General features: G+C 36.0%; 1 protein-coding gene and 1 pseudogene across 1 annotated transcript; one reads left to right on the top strand and one right to left on the bottom strand.

The window, feature by feature from the left end:
- Positions 1-15,687, top strand: LOC117627234 (alpha-glucosidase 2). The gene is made up of 24 exons (XM_034359207.1): positions 1-199; positions 294-482; positions 1,657-1,948; positions 2,091-2,159; positions 2,236-2,373; positions 2,489-2,606; positions 3,167-3,249; positions 3,568-3,663; positions 5,163-5,331; positions 5,409-5,551; positions 5,625-5,711; positions 5,930-6,115; positions 7,170-7,337; positions 9,010-9,130; positions 9,223-9,292; positions 9,871-9,958; positions 10,075-10,195; positions 10,830-11,023; positions 11,118-11,226; positions 12,025-12,180; positions 13,554-13,656; positions 14,261-14,434; positions 14,849-14,994; positions 15,257-15,687. The coding sequence occupies exons 2-24, from the start codon at positions 307-309 to the stop codon at positions 15,448-15,450; spliced, it is 3,201 nt and encodes a 1,066-aa protein (XP_034215098.1). The 5' UTR covers positions 1-199; positions 294-306; the 3' UTR covers positions 15,451-15,687.
- On the bottom strand, positions 15,685-18,028 carry LOC117627518 (annotated as a pseudogene).
- Positions 18,029-22,641: the final 4,613 nt, after the last annotated feature.

Below are 22,641 nucleotides of genomic sequence, written 5' to 3'. Positions count from 1 at the left end.
TGATTTAAAAAAATAAGTTTAATCACATTCGCATTAAACAAAAGGAAATGACGAATGAGCCACAGATTCCTCCTAGAAAACGACGAATGGGCTCCAGATTGATTCCTCCTCTGTTTTTTCATATTTAATTTCATTTTTGCTGAAGTTTAATTTCGTATGATGTTGGATTCACGGGAAGGACTTAAGATGATTTTCAGAAGTAAATTTTAAATTTTATTTGATGAAATAAAATAAGTTTAATCGCAGTAAAATAATAACAACAAAATAATTAATAAGAGAAATATATTATATAGGGCCAAAACCCCAATGGGAGAAGTGGTAGCATTGAGTGGCAGATTGGGTGGGGGATCGTCCAAACTCGCGCCAGGGTATCTTCATCGTCTTCCTTTCTCTGGTACCAACAGCAACAGTGTAGTTCATGCCAGCCTCTTTTCAGGGGTGAGGTTGAGGAAGAAGCCTGGTCCTCAATTTGGATCGATCAGGTTTGTACTTATTCTTGCCTGATTTGTTTATTTATTTATTTTGGGTATGTTTTTAAGCAACAAATTGTGACAATGGTGCCCCTCTGCCTTGTTGGGATAAGAATTCTAAAAAAACTGCACTAATTTTGCATCAAGTTTATGATTTTACAACAGCTCTTTGAAGTTATTGCCTGTTCTGTTTTGTTTTGTGATGCATTCCTTACTAATTTTATATTCTTCACATCCAATTCTTATTTTGATTTCTATCCACAATACTTCCCATGTTCATTCTAGTAACCAAACACTGCTATGATGTGTATGTAGCAAGTCTTTTCTTTTTGGTTTAATTTTTCTTCCTGTTTGGTAGTAATTTGTATATCCAAGGTTTGCAAATATGAACAATTGGATGTGGAAATGCACCATTCATTTGGTCTTTGCTAATTTAGAATATTCACTTTTTGACAGTAATTTATTCCTTGCACATACGTATAAGCATTCGAGAGATGTGATGATATTTTATATAGGTAATAAAAATTCCGCCAATTTTCTGTTGGGACGCTAAATATGAATATGTAGTTTGACCTAATATTCAGTTCTAGATTTTGTAACTTCACCCTTCTAACTGAAAGTAAATAGTAAATATCAGGCATGGGCATTAAGGGCCAGGTAGCATCTCCCTTCTACCAAATAGGGAAGTCTTAGTTTCGAACTTATGAAAGGAAAATGAAAGAAAAGGGAGAAAGTCCAGGTCCAACCCTTTCTAATTGCTAGTTTTAGTGCTTTCTGTTTTCTGAGGGTGTATGGAACTTGGTAGAGGAGTACTTCAAGTTGTCTAGTCCATTACTGATGTTTGGTCTATAAAACTCTATTTATATTCTTTCTTTCTTTTCTTTTCTTTTTTTTTTTTTTTTGAAATTCTATATTGACATTTCCTTCTGTTTGCATGGAGAAAAAACCTCACTGATGATGTGATAATTGAGTTGTAATAGCTCATATGATACAAACACACTGTAAATTTTCTCTGTTTATATTTTTCAGATGACTCTATAATCTTCTTTCACATTTTTAATAGTGATCCGGAGTGAAATGTTAGATTCAAAATGCATATTCCCATACGATATTAGTTTTTTTGCTAGAAGAGGTCTAATAAGAAGTTCATTACTGCTAAATTTACTATGGTTATTTTGGCATGCAGAAGGAAGAGATCTGCCAAAAGGTTGGTTACTGAAAGTTTGATCTCTAAAATGGCTGATTATGAAGGAAAGGCAGTCGCTACTGATGTCACCTCAGGATCTATGATTTTTGAGCCTATCATTGAGGATGGAGTATTCCGATTTGATTGTTCTGCAAATGATAGAAATGCAGCATATCCTAGTATCTCTTTTATTAATAGCAAGGATAGGGACACAGCAATTATGAGTCACAAGATACCTTCATATATCCCAAATTTTCAATGTCTATTGGGACAGCAGATTGTTAAACTCGAGGTCAGCAATAGATTTTCAAATTGAATTTGGTGCTCCCTGTATTATCTATTTCTTTTTGTTTCTTTCTTAACAACTATATTGTCTTTTCATCGTGATAGTTTCTATGCCTTAAATTAACGTGGTAGAATTGCTTTTGCTCTAGCTTCCTGTCGGGACCTCTCTCTATGGAACTGGGGAAGTTAGTGGGCAACTTGAGCGGACGGGGAAAAGAGTAAGTCATCTTTTGATGATCTATCCATGAAAGATTTCCCTCCTCTCTAAATGTTTAGTATTTCTGCTTGATTTAGGTTTTTACTTGGAACACGGATGCATGGGGTTATGGTTCTGGAACTACATCATTGTACCAGTCACATCCTTGGGTTCTAGCTGTTCTTCCAACTGGAGAGGCATTGGGAATTCTCGCTGATACAACACGACGCTGTGAGGTGCTGTGACATCTGGATCTCTGACCTTCTGTTGTATGTGAAAGTTAATGTTTTTATATATATTTCTTTTAATTTATTAACCTACTTTTTGGTTCACTTTTTTGCTCATGAGCAGATTGATCTGAGGAAAGAATCGATGATACAGTTCATTGCTCCATCCTCTTATCCTGTCATTACATTTGGTCCATTTCCCTCACCCCAGGCTGTTTTAATATCTCTATCCCATGCAATTGGTAATTTCCTAAACCATTTAGCATATGCTCTTATGGCATGTCCTTCAAATGTTTTATTGTGACAGCTAGATATTTTCTTTTAGTACATTTTGTTCAATTGCCCATATAATTGAACTCCATATTGGTATTATGTCGATATTTCCTTGTCATTGTTGTATTTTTAGAACCTGGTATTTGAGTAAATATTTAATACCTCGTGTTAACATTCATAATTGAAATGTGACATCTAATATACATGTAACATAAGATAAAAGAAAATAAATACTAAATTTGATTATAATTGATGAATTCGATTTAAGGATTTCGACAAGAAGACAGGTATGCAGTATGAAAGAAGTTATGTGTTATGTGATTTCTTATGAATTAGAATAACTACAGACTTTTGAATTCAAAAAAGTAGATATTACACATGCTATATGTTTCTTTGCATATAGTGGCACTTGCAGATGTATGTTGCTTACTTGTCAGTGCAGTCCATAGTATATAATGCGGTTCCTTCTCCATCATTCTTAATTTATTGTTTTAGTATCTGTTTTTATTGTTTATGATTTCCTCACCAGGGACTGTATTTATGCCCCCAAAGTGGTCGTTAGGCTATCACCAATGCCGTTGGAGCTATGACTCTGATAAGAAAGTTCAACAGGTAAGTATTTGATGATTATCTCAAGTTAAAGCTTCTCTCCCTCTGTCTCTGTCTCTGTCTCTGTCTCTGTCTCTGTCTCTCTCTTTCATGCATGCTTGTTTTCTCGCACTTTCTCTTGTTCGCCTATATGTTTGGTCAAATACCTATTCAAATAACATGCCATCACATAAGAATGAGCTTGTCAATCAAATAATATAGTACTTGGAACTAGACAGTACATCTTAGTTCTGTAAATTCCTTGCCACTATATAGACAGTACAAATTTCTAAAGCGTTATATGATCTATTGCGATGATCATTGACCAGCTTACATTTGCAGATTACAGGAACATTTCGAGAGAAGGGTATACCTTGTGATGTCGTATGGATGGATATTGATTACATGGATGGTTTTCGTTGTTTCACTTTTGACAAGGTATGTTTTCCCCTAATTGTTCTTAATGGATGAGAATACATTGGTTCTGGTTCCCCATCTTCAGTTCATCAATGAAACCATTTACTTCTTTCAGGGGTGAATTGAAGTTTGAGAATCTTGTGTATGTTATTGTGACATTTTATACATGTTTAGGGTTGAAAGTTATTCTCCAAAATTTTTATAGAGATTTACTTTCAAGAGAGTAAAAGGTGTTGTATGGCTGTTCCTTTGAGTGGTTAGGCTAAAAATATGTCTAGAGAACATAAAACAACAAAGATGTTCTAGGTTTGCTCTCTTCTTCAAGACATGGGTATTTAAGCGGTGCTATTGATGTGGATGTATTGTGAATCAGGTTTCTGTTTCCGTTTATTGTAATCCAGTCTTCCATGAGCATACCAAGCGCATTGAAGTAGATTGTCATTTTATTTGTGTTTTTTTTTTTTTAATGCCAAAACATATTTACACTCCTCATATCAAGCCTTCTGATTGGCTTGGTGGTATTTTAACTAAGCCCCACTTATGGCGTTCATTTGTGCAATTTTACTCCATGCTGGGTATCTTTGACTTTTATGTTCTAACTTGAGGTGCGGCGTGAGCAGTCTCATTTTATTTTACTTCCAGAGCCTTAGAGAGTATTTTATTGGCTTGTGAGACCCACAACTGGTGTAAACATAAGAGTAACCAGATGTTGTGTAGTTGTAGTAGTACAAACCACACCAGAAATGGGTACCCTGCAATAAAAGAAAAAAACAGAATAGAAGATACACAACCACATCTTTTACCTTAAGCTTAAGCTTTGAGTCCATCTTTAGAAATCTGTCAGAATTAATCTTTTCATGTTGACTTCAATCTTTGAATGCTATGCAATGAATTACCATTAGGAGAAAGTAACAGGATCAAATTTGGAAGGTCGATAAATGAGTTCTAGGGCAAAGAGATCCAAGGGAAACTTGAATGTGATTTTTCTGGGACAGAGTAATAGGGTCAGGTACAAGCTCTATTTTGCTATTCATTATGCAGTGATATTCAGTGATGTAGGCATTGTTGGCTCAATCGGCAAAGCACAAGATTGTGCTTTGTCCTACACCTATGCATTTTAATTTTTTTTTATTGAATGAGGCTAGGAAATTGCAATGGCGCCCCTCATTCTAGAATAAAACTAAACAGTTGGCCAATTTTCGCATGGTTTGGAGGGAAAGGAACACTAGAACTTCAGGCGGTAAATTTCTTACGAGTCAATGTTAGATTGTTGGTGAATGTTTCCTATTATCTATGGGATTGTAGAATGGGAGGTATCTGTTTCTTAAGCCTATTTGGTATTCTCTTACGGTTCCCTCTATCGGTTTTGCTGTTCCATTTCTTTTATAAAATTGTTGTGTTCCTATAAACACAATGGTTACAAAGGAATTTGGTGATGAAAGAATTATTCTGTTTCTATAAACACCAAAGGATATTGGGTATCATTCCTAATAAATAAATTCTATTCTGATATCTTTCAGGAGCGCTTTCCAGATCCGAAATCTTTGGTGAAGGGTCTAAACCAAAATGGTTTCAAAGCAATCTGGATGCTTGACCCAGGGATAAAACAGGAAGATGGTTATTTTGTCTATGATAGTGGTTCTAAAAATGATGTCTGGATTTTAAAAGCAGATGGAAGACCATTTGTTGGTACATTTTCTCTATGTAATGGTACCAAAAGTCAAACCTAGTATGTTACTGTGTTAAAATTTTCTCTCCATTTCCAGGCGAGGTGTGGCCCGGGCCTTGTGTTTTTCCAGACTATACACAGGCAAAAGTTCGATCTTGGTGGTCCAATTTAGTGAAAGATTTCACTGTAAATGGTGTTGACGGAATATGGAATGATATGAATGAACCGGCTGTTTTTAAGGTAGTTCGATTATAGTTTATTGGTGCTTGCAAAATTTTTGTCGGTGTTGATCTTATTCTTTTTCCTTTTTCAGACTCTCACAAAAACGATGCCTGAGAGCAATATTCATAAAGGGGATGATGAACTTGGAGGTTGTCAAGTTCACTCACACTATCACAATGTATAATTTACTCAACCTTGCTGCTCTGCTATTCGTTTTACATGATTTTAACAGTTAGTTTAGGTTCCAATCTTGTAAGCATCTTTTGTCTATGGCATATTGGCAGGAACTTGACTGCCTTACTGGTTTGTGAATGCCATTTTGTTTGATTGTCGTATGTATCACTGATGCAATGCGAAACTTGTGAACTTCAATTTGTTGACTTTGCTGCCTGTTAGGTCTATGGCATGCTGATGGCAAGATCAACTTTTGAAGGCATGAAGCTGGGTAGTGAAAAAAATCGTCCTTTTGTTCTCACCAGAGCCGGATTTATTGGTAGCCAAAGGTATGCTGCAACTTGGACAGGAGATAATCTTTCAACCTGGGAGCACCTACATATGAGCATTTCCATGGTTCTTCAGTTGGTATGTTACTCTAGTAGCTTGCTGTTTGCCTGAGTTAAAGACGTAGTATTTGCCTGAGTTAAAGACGTAGACTTGATTTTATTTTCCTTCCCTGTTCTTATATGGTTAGTTTGTTGTACAAGAAGAGCATGTGCACTCTGCATGAAAGATTACTTGTAGTAATTGAGGTGTTATGGAAAAAAGTAAAGAAGAAAGCTTGGCTGAAATTGAGGAGCTTTCTTCATTACTTTCTTTGTTAGAAAATGCCACTTTGTTTCCGACTTTCCATTTTGTCTGATTGGAGGAGCTGGATTTGGGATCTTCTCGGGTTTTCTCTTGTAAATCAATTGCAGGAAAGCTGAATGACAACCCATCTCTTTCTTGCTTCCATGTTCTCCTATGATTGGAAGACTAAAACACCACCTAAGGTAGGCATTCTATCTTGGATTAGTTGGATCGTTACTCTTGGTAGGGCCAACAGTTGTGATGGGGTTTTACAGGAGGATACCCAATTGCCTTTCTCCCCATTGTTGCATCAAGTGTAGAGGAGAGGGTGAAAGTTCTGATCACTTGTGTGTTCATAACCCAATTGTCTTAAGTTTAGGAGAACGCTGTTTAGGGAGTTGGATTGAGCTGGGTTGCTTCAACATCTTTTATAGCATTATTTTGTGAGATGCACATGGATTTTGGGGGAGGCAATACAGGTGTAGTCTGTGTTTTTGGGTGGTGTGGCTAGACAGAAATAGAAGGATTTTAGTGTTTAGTCTATACTTATGATTAGCTTGGTTAACTGCTCATGGAAATATCAATACTTCTGACATTGCTTGAAAAGTATGGACCATTTGTTGCTGCATTGCCAGTGGCTTTTTCTTTATGTTCTTGTTTACTCAATGAAATTTTTTTATGTTGCTCTATCCTGGTGTCGTATAATGCGTTACTATGTGAGAAGTTAAATTTTTTTTTTTTGGTGGAAATGAAGTAAATTTGTTTCTTTTAGTTAGTTACTCAAAACAACCCAATGTATATATATTTCTTTATCCAACTGTACTGTAATAACCGTTTAGTTTGTTTTCAGGGACTTAGTGGTCAGCCACTATCAGGGCCTGATATAGGTGGCTTTGCTGGAAATGCAACACCCAGGCTCTTTGGAAGGTGGATGGGTATAGGTTCTATGTTTCCCTTTTGTCGTGGGCACTCAGAAATCGACACCATTGACCATGAGCCGTGGTCATTCGGGAAAGAGGTTTGTCATGCTTCAGCATTATGAATAACTATTGTGCTTGTTTCCTGAGTTATCCCTTTATTAAATATCGGCTGGTGCTTCTGGTTGAGCCACTTTACCATACATTAGAGTAAGATAACCTTCTTAGAACTCAGATAACTGTTATACATACAGGTCTCCAGATAAATCTTCTACTCTATTAGTTTTGCTACTTACTTTTTCAGATCTGTGTACTTGGGTAGTGCCCTTATGATCTGAAGTTCTACTAGTTTTCTACTTATAAAAGAAGACACTAGAGGACCTAGGTTTTGGATGTATTTTCTAAGCAGCTCCATGTTTCTTCATGTATTCTGGCTTTCAAGGAAGTCGGAACCATCTGTTTTCTTATAGCAAAGCCTAAAAACGTCTAATGCTTCTTTGGTTCCTACCTATATAGGTCCACAAGCACAAAAGCAGAAGGAGACAATCTCTGAAGAGCCTACAATCTTACAATAAAAACCTGAAATTTCTCTCTGCACACCAAACTTCATAACGTTGCAATGGTGAAACTAAAGTTTGGATGCCATTGCAATGTCAAGCCTCTGTTTGTTGGACCCCTGGTTCAACTTTTTTCTGCTTATGTAGAGTGTGGGACCCATTTTGTTTTGACAAGGGCACCAAATTTGCACCACATGGAAATTAAATAGGTGACAAATTGTAAAAGGCACATGGCCTTTTAAAAATATTTTCGAAATCTAGAAAATTTATAATTGAAAAAATATATATAAATAGAAAAAGTGTTACTCCTCAACGAAGGCACAGTGTCCCACCTCCCCGCTTCCCATCCCCATCTAGATCTTATCTGAAACGGAAGAAGAAAAAGAAAACATCTAAAATCTGCAGAAATAGAGGAAAGAAAAGGAATTTTGAGCAGCAGGACTGAAAATGGAAGAAGGGTTTCGAACAATAATCATGATTTGTATTAGAGGGTGATTTCTTCCCTACAGACAGGGACCTGCATTTTGGGGTGGATCAGCTGTTATCAGCTTTGGTCCTTTTAGCTGTCATTGACATGTCTAAGTGTTCCTTGAAATTCTGGTACATTTATATGCCTCCTGATTCTTCAGCTCCTTTACCCATCACATGAGAAGTGTAATGATTTTTATGATTGTGTACACGTGAAAGTTTCTTCCTTTGGCTGAGAAGCTCAAGATATTGGGACTAAGTGACAGGAATTTGGGGATGAGGGGTTCAGGAGTAAAGGTTGAAGATGATATGGCTTTTGAATGGTCAGAGCAAAGTGTGGAAATTGGAAAATGTGGGACTGAAATCTCTGGCTGTTGTCAGCACTTGGTAGCTTGATTGACCGACTATCATCCCCAACCCATTATCGTTAATAAGAGCATGGTTCTGTTGGGACAGAAAGATACTGTGCTTTGGTATTGCAACTTCAATGCCCAAAAAATACCCGAGTGCACCCAAGTCTTTCATTTCAAGTTCTTTTGCTTTATAATTTTGAAGCTATTTTGTTTCGGTATTGTGAGGGCTACCTTAACTTTCGTCCCAAAGTCAATCATCCAGAAAAGGATATGCATTTTATGGTTTTTATACGTTGCAATTTGCTGTTTAATGTTGATGTGCGCTATTGTTCTTTTTAGATTTGGGTCTGCTAATTGTGCCATTAATCAGAACTCATTTCAATTCTATATGTTAGTGTGAAGAAGTATGCCGTTTGGCATTGAACAGACGCTACTGCCTTATACCTCATATATATACTCTCTTCTATATGGCTCATAAGACGGGTACTCCAGTGGCAAGTCCTACTTTTTTCGCTGGTGAGTTTTTTAGCTGTTGAATGGTCTAACTTCTTTTGGACATGATAAGGCTTTGTTATGTGACTGAGTGCATATGTCAAATGCATGTTCAGATCCCAAAGACCCCAGCTTAAGGAAATTGGAGAATTCTTTTCTGTTGGGTCCACTTCTAGTCTATTCCAGGTTCACCCTTTTCCTACAAGATAAAGAACCAAATCCTTGTAGATTATGTCTTTTGTGGTTTCTGTAATCTGTACCTTGTGCTTTTAGTGGACAAAGACTGAATTTGACATCACCTTTCGTGAAAAAGGCGGACCATTCCCTGTTTATATTAACTTATAAATCCATTCTTTTATATAGAAAAGCAATTTTGCAATAACAGATGCCTCATGTTATACATTATTATGTTCCTTTTTCAAAGTGTTCTTTGCTGTTGTGAGAAGTGAAGTGAAGACCTGAGTCTATCAATATTATGGCTAAAGTAATGTTACTTCCTTTCTAAATTTAATTGTATGTGATTCTGTCACCCTTGTATTCCGACCTTTTTTTTTTCCCACCTCATACTTTGCTTGCATCATTTGGAAATTAAGAATACAATGCAAATTTATAATTGTGCCCTTTGAACCCATTGCAGCATAGAGATCTGTTAAGTGCTTTCTAGTTTCATTGAACTCGTGGGTGGTGTAAAGGAGGTTCAGTTGAAATGTTTATTTATATCTGATCCTTGCATTTTATTCTGACATCCTATTTGTCATGTTCAGCACTTTGCCTGGTCAGGGGATGGATAGTTTGCAGTGCACATTGCCCAAAGGAATTTGGTTGAGTTTTGATTTTGATGATTCACATCCTGTATGTATGACTGTACATATTGATATGCTTTGGTTTTCAATTTTTTCTGCTCATGTTAATACTTTCCACTCATTTCTTTTCTTCTTTTTTTTCTCACTTATTTCTGGTTATTGCAGGATTTACCAGCTTTATATTTGCAAGGAGGAACAATTATTCCTGTGGGTCCTCCTCATCAGCATGTTGGTGAATCTAATATATTTGATGACTTGACACTCGTTGTTGCTTTGGATGAACATGGTAATTATGATTCTGTCAATTTCTTTAACAAATAATTGGATTGTTTGGTTGTAAAATCAACAGTTTCAAGTTTTGGATGGTCATGCACAACTTAAGGTCAAATGTGTGATTATTGATGTAGATTTTAAATTAACGTAATTGAATACATTGAATTAAACCAAATCATACTTGGAAGTGTACGGATCTATTACAATAGAGATAAGAAATTACGAGGTCGAACCCACAAAAAATTATTAAGACAACCTATTGCTTAACTAGTTCAACAAAAGTGTATTTGATTTTGGATAACAATTATATTAATTAGAACAATTATTTATAAATAAAATGATAACTTCAATTGGAAGTAGCACAAAGGCATTGATAATATGAAGATGGGCCTATATTCTGCATCATATTGCTTAGTGGGTGGTGGATTGATTGTTGTTTTAGGTGTATTGATTGGGTTATGGTGTTTCGGTTCTTGTTTTAGGTGTCTGATGGATGCTTGTCCATGTTTCTTGCAGTTCCTCTAGTTTTCTTTTCTTCAATAAACGTTTCATCAAGGGAAGAAAAGAAAAAGGACAATTAGGTTTTTCCAATTTTTGTAGGCTAAAATTAGAAGTTATAAAGATTTATCAACTCTCTTTATTCACAGGGAAAGCTAAAGGTGTTCTATATGAAGATGATGGTGATGGATATGAATTCATGAAAGGTGGATTCTTGTTGACACACTATGTTGCTGAACTTCAATCTTCTATTGTTACTGTCAAAGTTTCAAAAACTGAAGGATCTTGGAAGAGGCCACAACGTCGCCTGCATGTGCAATTATTGCTTGGTGGAGGTGCAATGGTATGGTTTATTTTCTTTAGGGATAACAATCCAGTGTCTGAGACTAAGCCAATGCAAATAAAGTACCTTATTTAATCCTGAATCCTTCAAACAGGTTGATACATGGGGCAAAGATGGAGAGGTTCTTCAAATTTTAATGCCTTCAGAACAGGAAGTTGTGCAGCTGGTTTCTACCAGTGAGAAGCAGTACAGATCTCGTTTGGGTATAATTCTTTTATGCCATATACTGGCTCATATTTTCCTCAGTGTGTACCTAAAATATTGCTAAGTTCTACGTAATTCTCGATAAACGTTACCTTTTCTGAAACCCTCTAAATAGATTGCATGAACCAGGCCTCAATAAAACCATCTGGATTTCATAACCCCAGGCTGTTTTCTTTTTAAAAAAACATTGTGTTTATACATCTTATGTAGGTGAGTTTGCATTTTTCTGTAAATTCAAATTGCAACATGTATTTATGAATTTATGAGATTTTAAGGATTAATATTTCTTGTTTATGTTGATAATAGGCTTTGATAATGAATCTCTCTGATTCTTGCAGGATGTTCTAGTCAATTTCTCTTCTTTCCTCTTTTGTGGTCTCTTTTTTTTTTTCGGTGGGTGGGGGGTGCTTTTGGGGTATTAACTTAACATGTCTCTAAGCGAGTTTTTGTAGCATTCCACTTTTATATAGGATTTAGTGTTTTCACATGTTTCATTTATAAAGAGAAGTAAGATGCTAATATATTTATATATACACAAGCAGCAACCAGTGCATAATAGTATATATACATGCGAACATCTTCCCTGAGACCACTCTGCATTGTAATTCAATAATCAGAATCATCTATTCTTTAGGTCGCTCCTGGTGAAAAATTAGTCAAATCGGTAACTGTTTTGTCATCTAAACTGGGCAGACAAAACAAATAGGATGTTCACATATAAGTATATTGGCGAACATCCTCACTTAAAAATTCTCTTATACATTAGTGACAGTGCCCCTTTTAAATTTTTAATGTAGAAAATGCCAAGGCTATTCCAGACGTAGAAGTGACTTCTGCACACAAAGGAATAGAACTCTCAAGGACTCCTGTTGAACTGAAAGGTGGTGATTGGTTTGTTAAAGTAGTTCCCAGGATTGGTGGTAGAATAATTTCCATGATGCACCTTCCTTCAGGTAGTACTTTGAAGATTATTTTCCTTCCATTATTATATATTTATAATGTATATAGTTTCTATGACCTCCGTTGTGCCATTTACCCTTCCCCTTCCCCTTCGTTTGGTGTATGTCTGGATATGTAGTACACAATCTCTGCTTGCTAAGTTGGTTTAATTGATGAATCAGTATCGTTGTCCAAGATGGGTGTGAAATTTTGAAAAAGTAGCCAAATTTTGGACATGTTAAAGATTTTTAGCTCATTTTCTTGGACTTATAGAATTTTAACCACTGAAGAGGTTTGGAGCACTGGTCGAGAGGGCTCGATCATGACTCGAGGGGACCTCAAGCAGCTATATTTTGAAATCTTGAAAAAGAGGATAAAATTCATTAAATTGTTAAAAAGAATGTTTTCCGAATTTCCCAAGATTGATGTGCTCAGTGTGGACATCACACTTCATTCTCACTATACTTCTGAAAAGTTCTTCCTTTTCTTTCCAACCATATTACCCACAAACCACCTAGCACTGTACAATTACACAAAACTCTAGCCTTTCTTCCACGGATGAAAGGCATACACTTTTGACAAAGAATGTTTAAGAGTGAATGACGAATAATCCATTAACCCCTGCTACCTCAACCAACCGCCACCATAGCCCAAAGCATATGGACATTGTTAGAGTGAGTTCCAGATTCTGCCTCTTTTTTCCCCACAAGATTCAACAATGAGGAGGCAGACACATTGGATTTTCTTCTTTGTACCAAATTGCAAGTGTTTTCTTGGGAGGAACAGTAGACTTCCAAATAATTTTAGTTGGCTGGAACACAGAAAGGGATTAATTATCAAATAGAAAACTTTAACAGAGATAAAACCACTGAAGAATCCAGTTTCCATTTCCACCTATCTGGACTACATGCTGAAACCCGAATATTCTCCAAAACTACCAAAGTGCAGCAAACTCCTCAATCTCTTGTTCATGTAAATTTCTTTGGAATAAAATTTCAATTTACTTGACCTGCATGAACCTCTGCCAATAAGCCACCCTACAATGTTAACCCCTAGACAGCCTGAAAAGATGAAGAAATTTTATGCACGAAGGATAGACATGAAGTGATAAACATTAAAATGATGGATAAAGTCCAGTCTCTGCCACAAAATTTTTAGTTTTGATAATGACTGAGATTTTACACAACCATGAGTCTGTTCATTACGAATAATTAGTTGAGGAACTCCAAGGACAGAAACATGATAAACTAGGTACAAACTTTCCAAATTATGATTTTGTTGCACGAATTGATGATTTTTTTCAAGATGATGAAAAATAAGGGTTGTAACCCTACATCACTTCAGGATTCTCTCTATAGTTGATACTTATATGCGGTTATTGTTGCAGGGACACAGTGGCTTCACAGTAGGGTTGAGGTTAATGGGTATGAAGAGTATAGTGGTACTGAGTACCGCTCTGCTGGATGTACTGAGGAATACAATGTTACAGAGTGAGTTTCTGAATAAATATTGGGGTTTTCCTTATGAGACCAAATTCTGATGTCATTACGATCCTGAGTTTCCCAAAAATATTCCCGTAGTCAAACTAGAAAGTATTCTTTTATACAATCCTTGGTGTCAAGATTTTTAACTATCTAATAAAATTTCAACGAGTAGAATTTTAACATATGCTAAACTAAAATTGCACCAGAGTGCCACCCCAAATTACTTCATAGTATAGATTAGATGTGAAAAGCAGGTGATATTTTTCAGCTATCCTATCACTATATGTCTTCAATATATTCTTCTAGCTATGAGGTTCTGTCCTTAAACCTTCTAAACTTTAAACATAAGTTGTATGTTTTATTTTATTTTAAGACCATGTTAATGTATTGTATCTCAAAGAGCCACCACCCTTTGTAGAGCTGCTTTATAGTTCCCATCAATTACTAATTTTCTATTTTAGTTGCATTCAAATATGAATGACCATTTTTTCCTGGTTGAGTAAAAATAAATGGAGTAAATGGATACATTTGTATGTGTGTATGTATGAATGTATGTATGTTTAATGGGCATTATGATAGTTATTGTATTATTATCTAAACGTCAATGCAGGCGGAATCTTGAGCATGCTGGAGAGCAGGAATGTCTTTTGTTAGAAGGTGATATTGGGGGTGGTTTGGTTCTCCAGCGACAGATATATATTGCAAAGAATGATCCCAAGGTTTTCCGAATCGACTCTAGCATTATAGCACGCAAAGTTGGTGCTGGTTCTGGTGGATTTTCAAGGTTTGCTCCAACAAATCCCCCTCCTCTCCCTTTTGTTCTCTCTATACACACACACACACACATATAGATATTTTATATATATATATATATATATATTTAAACATATATAACCAAAATGTATAAATATTTGACTACTAAATTAGAAACAAAATGTGAATTTCTTACTATGACTAAATGGAGGAGTTCACAAGTTGCTCCCCTCTCTTACTTTTATTTCAAATAATCTCAGACATTCGTGACTTTCTGTTAACTTGCAGTTTAAATCCTTGTTTTTCCTGTAACTTCAAATTTTGACATGGAAAATCCTTGGATGGATTTGAATTCTGATTTTCACTTTGCATGCCTTTTTTTTTCTTTCCATAAATATCATTTCCTTTGTGCATAATTTTGTCTGTTTTTGTTTTCTCTTTGCAGGCTGGTCTGCCTGAGAGTACATCCAATGTTCACCCTATTGCACCCCACAGAATCATATGTCTCATTTACAGCCATTGATGGGTCAAAGCATGAAATTTGGCCTGAATCTGAGGAGCAGTTCTATGAAGGGAATTTATTGCCTAATGGTAATGCTATCTATCTTTCAATGTCTTACATTCATTACAATGAGACATTGGAACTTTGTTATCCTGCTCAAAATGTGGAACTATACCTCACTTTGAATGCCACGAAAATGTTCAGGAAATTGCTTAGATTTCTTTCTATTTCCCTCCTATTTTCTTTGTCATTGCATCCATAAAAAGAAATCAAATTTTCAAAAAATTTAGTTCACTCTTGAAAATGGTTATATTTGATCAAGCTTTTCTTTCATTATGATTTTTGCAACAGGTGAATGGATGCTGATTGATAAATGTCTTGGGTTGGGGCTACTGAATCGGTTTGATGTTAGCCAGGTTTACAAATGCCTAATCCACTGGGGAACTGGTACTGTTAATTTGGAGCTGTGGTCTGAGGAAAGGCCTGTTTCAAAGAAGTCACCTCTCAGAGTCGCCCATGAGTACGAGGTCATCACAATCCCGTAAAAAAAGAGTGGTAATTTAATTTCACTGTCGTATAATCGTATTTACCAACAAAAACAGGGATCTTAAAGTCATAGAAGTTGAGATATTGTATAACACTGCTAAGTGTGGCATTGTGAACGTGAGAAATGTTTTATGCACTACAATTTTACATAAGACTTGATTGAGATTGTGAAACAAAAACTAGGGCCTCAGATTTGCATTTTTTTTGTTTTCAATAAGCACCATGTTTCTCATTTACTCCACCGTGGTCTTCTTATATATAAGTTTAACATCAGTATCCCTAAAAAAAATTACAAAGTTTTCTCTAGAAATAAAAACCTCATTTATCTTGTGCCATGTTTGTCCAAGGCCCAAAGCAATTAAACAACCCAATTGGATTTGGCTGACATGAACAAGATCGAAGCTTTTGCGTTATACTGGCACTTTTATTGTTACACCATCTATATATAGCTAGCCCAAATCAAACCCTCGTAGATTAGAAGGGGGATCTTTTTGTAAAAACTATACTTTTTAGGAAATAAAAAATAAAAAATGTAAGTATCAAAACCAAGAAATCAATTTCCATTCTTGTTGGTGATGCTTTTTATCAGTTTGATATGAGAAACAGCCGACTCATAATGCTTCATGTACTTTGCTAGCTTTATTACAATCCAAGGTTTTGGTTTCTCTATATAAACCCCCCAACCCACCACCTTCACTCTCGCCCCTCATCGCACTCTTATCATTAAATTCATTCCATCATGAATTATACTATATTATTCGAAGCCCTTGAAATCCAACGTGATTCCAACCTTCTACTCCAGTATATTATAGAGGATTGTTTAGGAGACTACTGTAGACAAAGAAATTTTGGTGCAATAAATTCCATTAGACAAGAAAATAATTAGAATTCGGTGGATTAAATCGTGAGCCCCGTAATTCGCCCATGTGGCGTGTGACTCATCAAAATCCGCCAACCTCTCTGCAAATTGCTGAACAATATCAAAGTCAGCTAGAGAAAAATTCTGCCCTGTGCAAAATAAAAAGAACCCAGAAAGTAACAATAAGAATAACAAATATATAATAAAGAAATGAATGAATGACAGGCAATACATTACGGAATCTTACCCATGGATGCTTTGGCAGCTTCAATAATCTCCTTTGCCTTATCTTCATGCCCAACAATATCAGTTAAATCTGGAAGTCTGTCTTCGGACAATCTTGACTTGTCTTCAATACTTTTTGCCACTTTAGCATAGAGATAATTGTCAGTGACACTTTTTCCCAGTTCAGGAAAATGCCAAGAGTACCATTCTCTGAGGAGCAAATTTCAAAAAAACTCATCACAATCAACAAGCTCTTCCAGAAGATGCAGCTGGTTTACTGTTTTATATATATATATATATATATAAAAGATATCTGTGTCAATGCCAGTATCATACCTGAATCTCATGGAGAAGGAATTGATAACCTTATCAAGGTTATCTAGAATGGAGATTGCTTGAATCACCGTATTGCCAACTCGGTCAGGATTAAACTTGACCTTGCCCCATGCTGTAACTGCTGCCGAGACCAAGTCGGGCTTTGTCCAAGTCCACAGTCTGAAAAAGAGAAAGAAAAAGCAAAAGAAAGGATAATGTCATTATATTTTAAACCCACAAAACAAGAAACCCAAAACAAAAACTAGTAGACATTTATAATGATAAACCCTATCAAAATGCAGCTGCACTCCACGAAGCAGCTGATGAACAAACTCATTACTTTGTCAAGGAATTTTAGTCACTTGAAAGATGTGAGAACCAATCTAATGTTCAGCCACTCCCAAACTGAATTTTGGCCTCTTACCTTCCTTGACTTTTGGGAGATTAAGTTCCAAAAAGTTCCTCAACTCATCAGTCATACACCCTGAAATTCAACCATACAGACCCTTAATTTGTATTGACCAATTTGCAAGCAAAAAATAATCATTGAAATACGCCGACCAACTAAAGATGCAGTGCAGAAGTATACTTGTTCTACCGTAGATTACATGGAATATTAAACCATTTGAGATTAAAAATATGCGAAATGGGGTACTTTATCAAGTTATGGGGATAAAAGTGGGGCAGGGAAAGAAAGTTCCAATATTCAAGTAGGACTAACATAGTGTTTCTTCAAGTACAATTTATAAAGCAATTTTCAAGCAAAAATACTACACATTAGTAATGTTAGAAGCAGCAGATAGTTTCTAGGTATATATTATTCCCAAATTCTCTCTCTCTCTCTGTCTCATGAAACCTGACAACTAAGATAATCAAATAAATGAAAAAAAATCTAAAACAGCAAGCTTTAGCCTTCGGAGACTGCGACGCATTGGCTATAGTCATCAAGGGCCGACTGAAATGGGCAAAAAGCTGTGAGTTTGACTACTTTCTCAAAACGGTTCAGGTCTGAAACGGAGCCCTGAAACTGCATCCGTATTCTGCCCGATCAGATCGAGCCCGTGAGCCAGGAATAGAGAGTACCCTGTAGCTGCTTCACAGAGCAAGTAAACCGCCATAGAATCGAATGGAGCTCTCAAGAGAAAACGCAGTCGTGTAAAAAATGATCAACTCTCTCTCTCTCTTAATCCATTAACTGAAAGAATGGTTTGTACAAGCTTTATATTAAAGTACTATGATGAGCTGTCAAATACAGCTGTATAAGAGTAACATGGTATTAAGAGTAACAGCCAGAACTCAATAAGACCGTACGTACCGTATGAGAACTCAATAACCAGATGTTTGATTTGATGGATTGATTGATCGTCTCGGAAAAAAGATGACAAGAAACCGTCTTCTCCCTGTGAAAATGTTAAACCATGTTTCACAGAGAATCCAAATAGTTTGCAGTTGTTAGGGAGGGCCCTGTGAAAAAGTTAAAACCGTCCTCCCCCATGTTAGGTCAGTGCATGTTTTGTCTTTTCTTGTCTTTGGCTTCGGCCTTCCCTGTAACCAAAAAAAGAAAAGAAAAAAAGGACACCATTGTCTTTGGCTGGCACTCTGAAATGGACACCACTGACCATGAGCGGTGGTCGTTTGGGGAAGAAGTTTGTCATGCTTCTGCATTGTGAATAACTATTGTGGTTGTTTCCTGAATTATCCCTTTATTAAATATTGGCTGTTGCTTCTGGTTGAGCCACTGTTCCATAAACTGGAGTAAGATAACCTTCTTAGAACGCAGATAACTGTTATACATACAGGTCTCCGGCTACATCTTCTACTCTATTAGTTTTGCTACTTACCTTTTCAGATCTGTGTAGTGGCCCTATGATCTGAATTTCGACTAGTTTTCTACTTATAAAAGAAAACACTAGAGGACCTAGGTTTTGGATGTATTTTCTAAGCAGCTCCATGTTTTCTTTATGCATTTTGGGTTTTCAAGGAAGTTGGAACCATATATTTTCTTAAAGCAAAGCCTAAAAATGTCTAGGTGCTTAACTTTCATGCCTATATTTTCTTACCTCAGTGCACCCAAGTCCTTCATTTCAAGTTCTATTGCTGGATAATTTTGAAGCTATTTTGTTTTGGTATGGTGAGGCTGCCTTAACTTTCATGCCTAGGTTTTGGATGTATTTTCTAAGCAGCTCCATGTTTCTTCATGTATTTCCCCAAACGACCACGGCTGCCTTAACTTTCATGCCCAAGTAAATCATCCAGGAGTCATATATGTTGCAATTTGCTGCTTATTTTTAATTTGTGCTATTGTTATTTTTAGAAATTGGGTCTGCTACTGTGCCATCTTGTTTACAGTAAATGGCTAATAACTTAGTTAAAACCTTCTTTATAATTGAACCTGATGTTACTGGTTTGCTTATTGAACTCGTCATTACTTCCTTTAATTAGTGCAAATTATTACAGGAGATTGGACCACAACAATTTATTTGAGTAAATTATTAAAAACATTCTAGAGTTTCATTTTATGTTGCTCAACCTGATGCAATATTGTTTGGGATTTTATTTCGAAGCACTAATATGACTGAATCCTTGTAGAAATGTATAAATATATCTAACTAATGTTTCCAGATTGTGCCTCTTTTTAAATTTTTTATAAACATATTTTGCACAAGATACAGCAATGAGGAGGCAGACACATTTGATTTTCTTCTTTGTACCAAATCTCAAATTTTTTCTTAAGAGGAATAGTATCCAAAAAAAAAAAAAAATTTCTAAAAAAAGGGGAAGAACTGAAAATAGTCGTCAGAATTGAAAATACTTCTCTGGTTGAGTGTCTTTCATGACCACAGCCTTCACGTGAGTGGCTCTATGGTACCCGTTGAGAAGACACTTCTATTGTACCCGTAGAGAAGACAAATCTTTGTTGAGTAGACAAAAGCTTTCTCATTTATTGTACTTTTTAGATTCCAAAATTTATCTGGGGATGTGGTGCCGCTGATAAATTGCCTCAGTGTGGACCGTGAGTAAAATTAAAAACATTCTTGTTTCATTTTATGTTGCTCAACCTGTTGCAATATTGTTTGGGATTTTATTTTGAAGCACTAATATGACTGAATCCTTGCAGAAATGTATAAATATATCTAACTAATGTTTCCAGATTGTGCCTCTTTTTTAATTTTTTATAAACATATTTTGCACAAGATACACCAATGAGGAGGCAGACACATTTGATTGTAGTCTCCCAAACTATCCTCCATAATATACCGGAGTAGAGTGTTGGAGTCACGTTGGAGTCCAAGAGCTTCAAATAATATATAGTATAATTCATGATGAAATGGAATTAATGATAAGGCTGGGATGAGGGGTGAGAGTGAAGGTGGTGGGTTGGGGAGTTTATATAGAGAAGCCAATATTTTGCAATAGAACACTTGTTTGCAAGATAACGAGCCATTCATCCCTTGTTCCGCGCAGATGCTCGACCAATAAAAGATGAATGGAATATCAGTCCCTGGTCCATATTTGGGTATGTTTCCCCTGGTTTTTAATGCCCTGCAAATTGATTGATAAGAACAAATGAGTACATTTTTTCTTTCGTTTGGTTTTCTTAATTTTGTCATCCTGATTATGTCAAAAAAAATACAAATAAAAATTGCCATACTGATCAACAAACTTTCATGTGGAAAATGCCAAGAGTACCATTCTCTGATGAGAAAATTTAAAAGAAGAATAAGCACGAATATCATTTCTATGCTCTTTTTTTATTCCAAAAATAAAAATAAAAAATTCATCACAATCAACAAGCTCTTCCAGAAGTGCAAAAGTTCAGCACTTTAAAAATTATTAACATGGTAAATCAAAACATTTAGACAGTTGGATTCTCTTTGAAGAATCGATGGCGTCCACTCCTTGGCGTTGGCATCTCAAGTATTGAGGTTCAAACAAAGGGAAAAAGTTAAGAGAATTGAGAGAAAGGCAGCCTTCACGCGAGTGGCTTTCCGTTGAAGGGCCGTTGATAAGACAGGGCCTTATACTAGTACCTGTTGACGCCGTTGAGAAGACAGAGGCTCTATTGTACCAGACATCACATGCATGTTTTACTCTTCTTGTTCTTCTGTTTGGCTGTTGCTCCATCCTCATCAACATGGTCACCTTTGCTATGAGGAGACAAAGCCTTCAAGTACGTTGAGAGCTTTAGCTAGCATATGGAGACGAGCATATGAGAGTGACATGAAGCCATTAACATGCGCGAAGGATTTGAGATGCTATCAGAAAGGTTCACGTGCATTTGATGTTGATATGAGAATAATAGCTGACTCATAATGCTTCGTATACTTTGCTAGCTTTATTACAATCTAAGGTTGAGAAAACATTTTTATTTTTCTGCAGCTTGAAACAGAGGAACCCATAAACTTTAAAAGGTGACAACTGCAAGCTATTTGTAAACTAGTGTAGTAATAAGATACAATAATTAGACCTACCAATATTATATAAAAAAAGGCACAAATTGTAGGTTTTACCTTAGAGATATGTCAAATACCAAACATCAAATTTAAATTTTATGACTATTGTGGCAATTTGTTAATGTATGCATTTTGAGTTTTTCTTTTGGCTTCCCTTGACAATTTTGTAATATGATTTTTATTGTTTTTATCAAGCTCAAGTTTATATTAAGAATAGTTTCTCTAGGTGTTCTGAACTAACAACTATTCTATGGAGGTTCAAGCAAATTGACAAAGGTAAATTGTGCATTGCATCACATTGCATTAAATTGATTTCATAAAATGATGACTAGTCATCTGTTTCTCGTATGACTAGTCATCCTTGCTCTGTAGGATTTCCAGCTAGATAACCAACTATTTTGTCATATTCTTCTTTCTCTCTCTGCTGCCATGCGTCGATTCTGACATAAGGAATTTTTGGGTGTAAAGGCCAAAGGATTCCTCATTTGGCAGTCGTCACTTTTGTAGGCAAGTTTTGGAAAGTTTCTCTGTAAACTTTCTCTTCTTCCTCAAGTGTAACCTTCATATTTTTCATATTTGAGTTTTCCAAAATGTTTCTTTTTGAAAACTGCATTTGAAATATGAAAACCTCATCTTGCTAGATCAAACACTCTCTCATATATATCTAGGTCAGATTCAAGGTTGATTTCTTCAAGAGTATGGTTTCTTGAAGAAATTGGTCATTCTCCTTTGAATCCAAATTTTGATTTATGTTTGAGTCAGAGCTTTCAAGCTAGTGCCATGGGATGAATGAGCTGGAGAAGGAGCTGCCATTGCCATGAAGAACTGAGCTTCAAGCTTTGCTAAGTTGGAGAAGAAGATTGCACAAAGGAGGTATAGCTCATCTTCCTAAATAGATCTAGGTTTTTCTTGAGCTTGCTTGTGTTCCTTTGTAAGAATCTTTTTCTACTTAGTGGATTGCCTGGTCGGTTGATGACCTCCAGTTTTTCCCAATGATAGGTTTCTGGGTGAACAATTTCTGATTGCATCTTTGTAATTTTTCTGGGTTTCTATTCTTGGTGGTTGACTAGTCATCTTATGAATTCTGGGTTTGTGTTCTTGGTGGTTGACTAGTCATCGTATGAATTGTGGTTGACTAGTCATCGTATGAATTGTGATTGACCAGTCATCGTATGAATTGTGGTTGACTAGTCATCGTATGAATTGTGATTGACCAGTCATCGTATGAATTCTGGGTTTGTGTTCTTGATGGTTGAGTAGTCATTGTATGAATTCTGGGTTTGTGTCCTTATAGTTGACTAGTCATCATTATCTATTGTTTGATGTTTACTTGATTA

The sequence above is a fragment of the Prunus dulcis genome, chromosome 5 (genome assembly GCF_902201215.1).
Source record: "Prunus dulcis chromosome 5, ALMONDv2, whole genome shotgun sequence".
Classification (NCBI taxonomy): domain Eukaryota; kingdom Viridiplantae; phylum Streptophyta; class Magnoliopsida; order Rosales; family Rosaceae; genus Prunus; species Prunus dulcis.
Note: the sequence above shows the minus strand (reverse complement) of the source record. Positions and strands in the feature narration are given on the sequence as shown.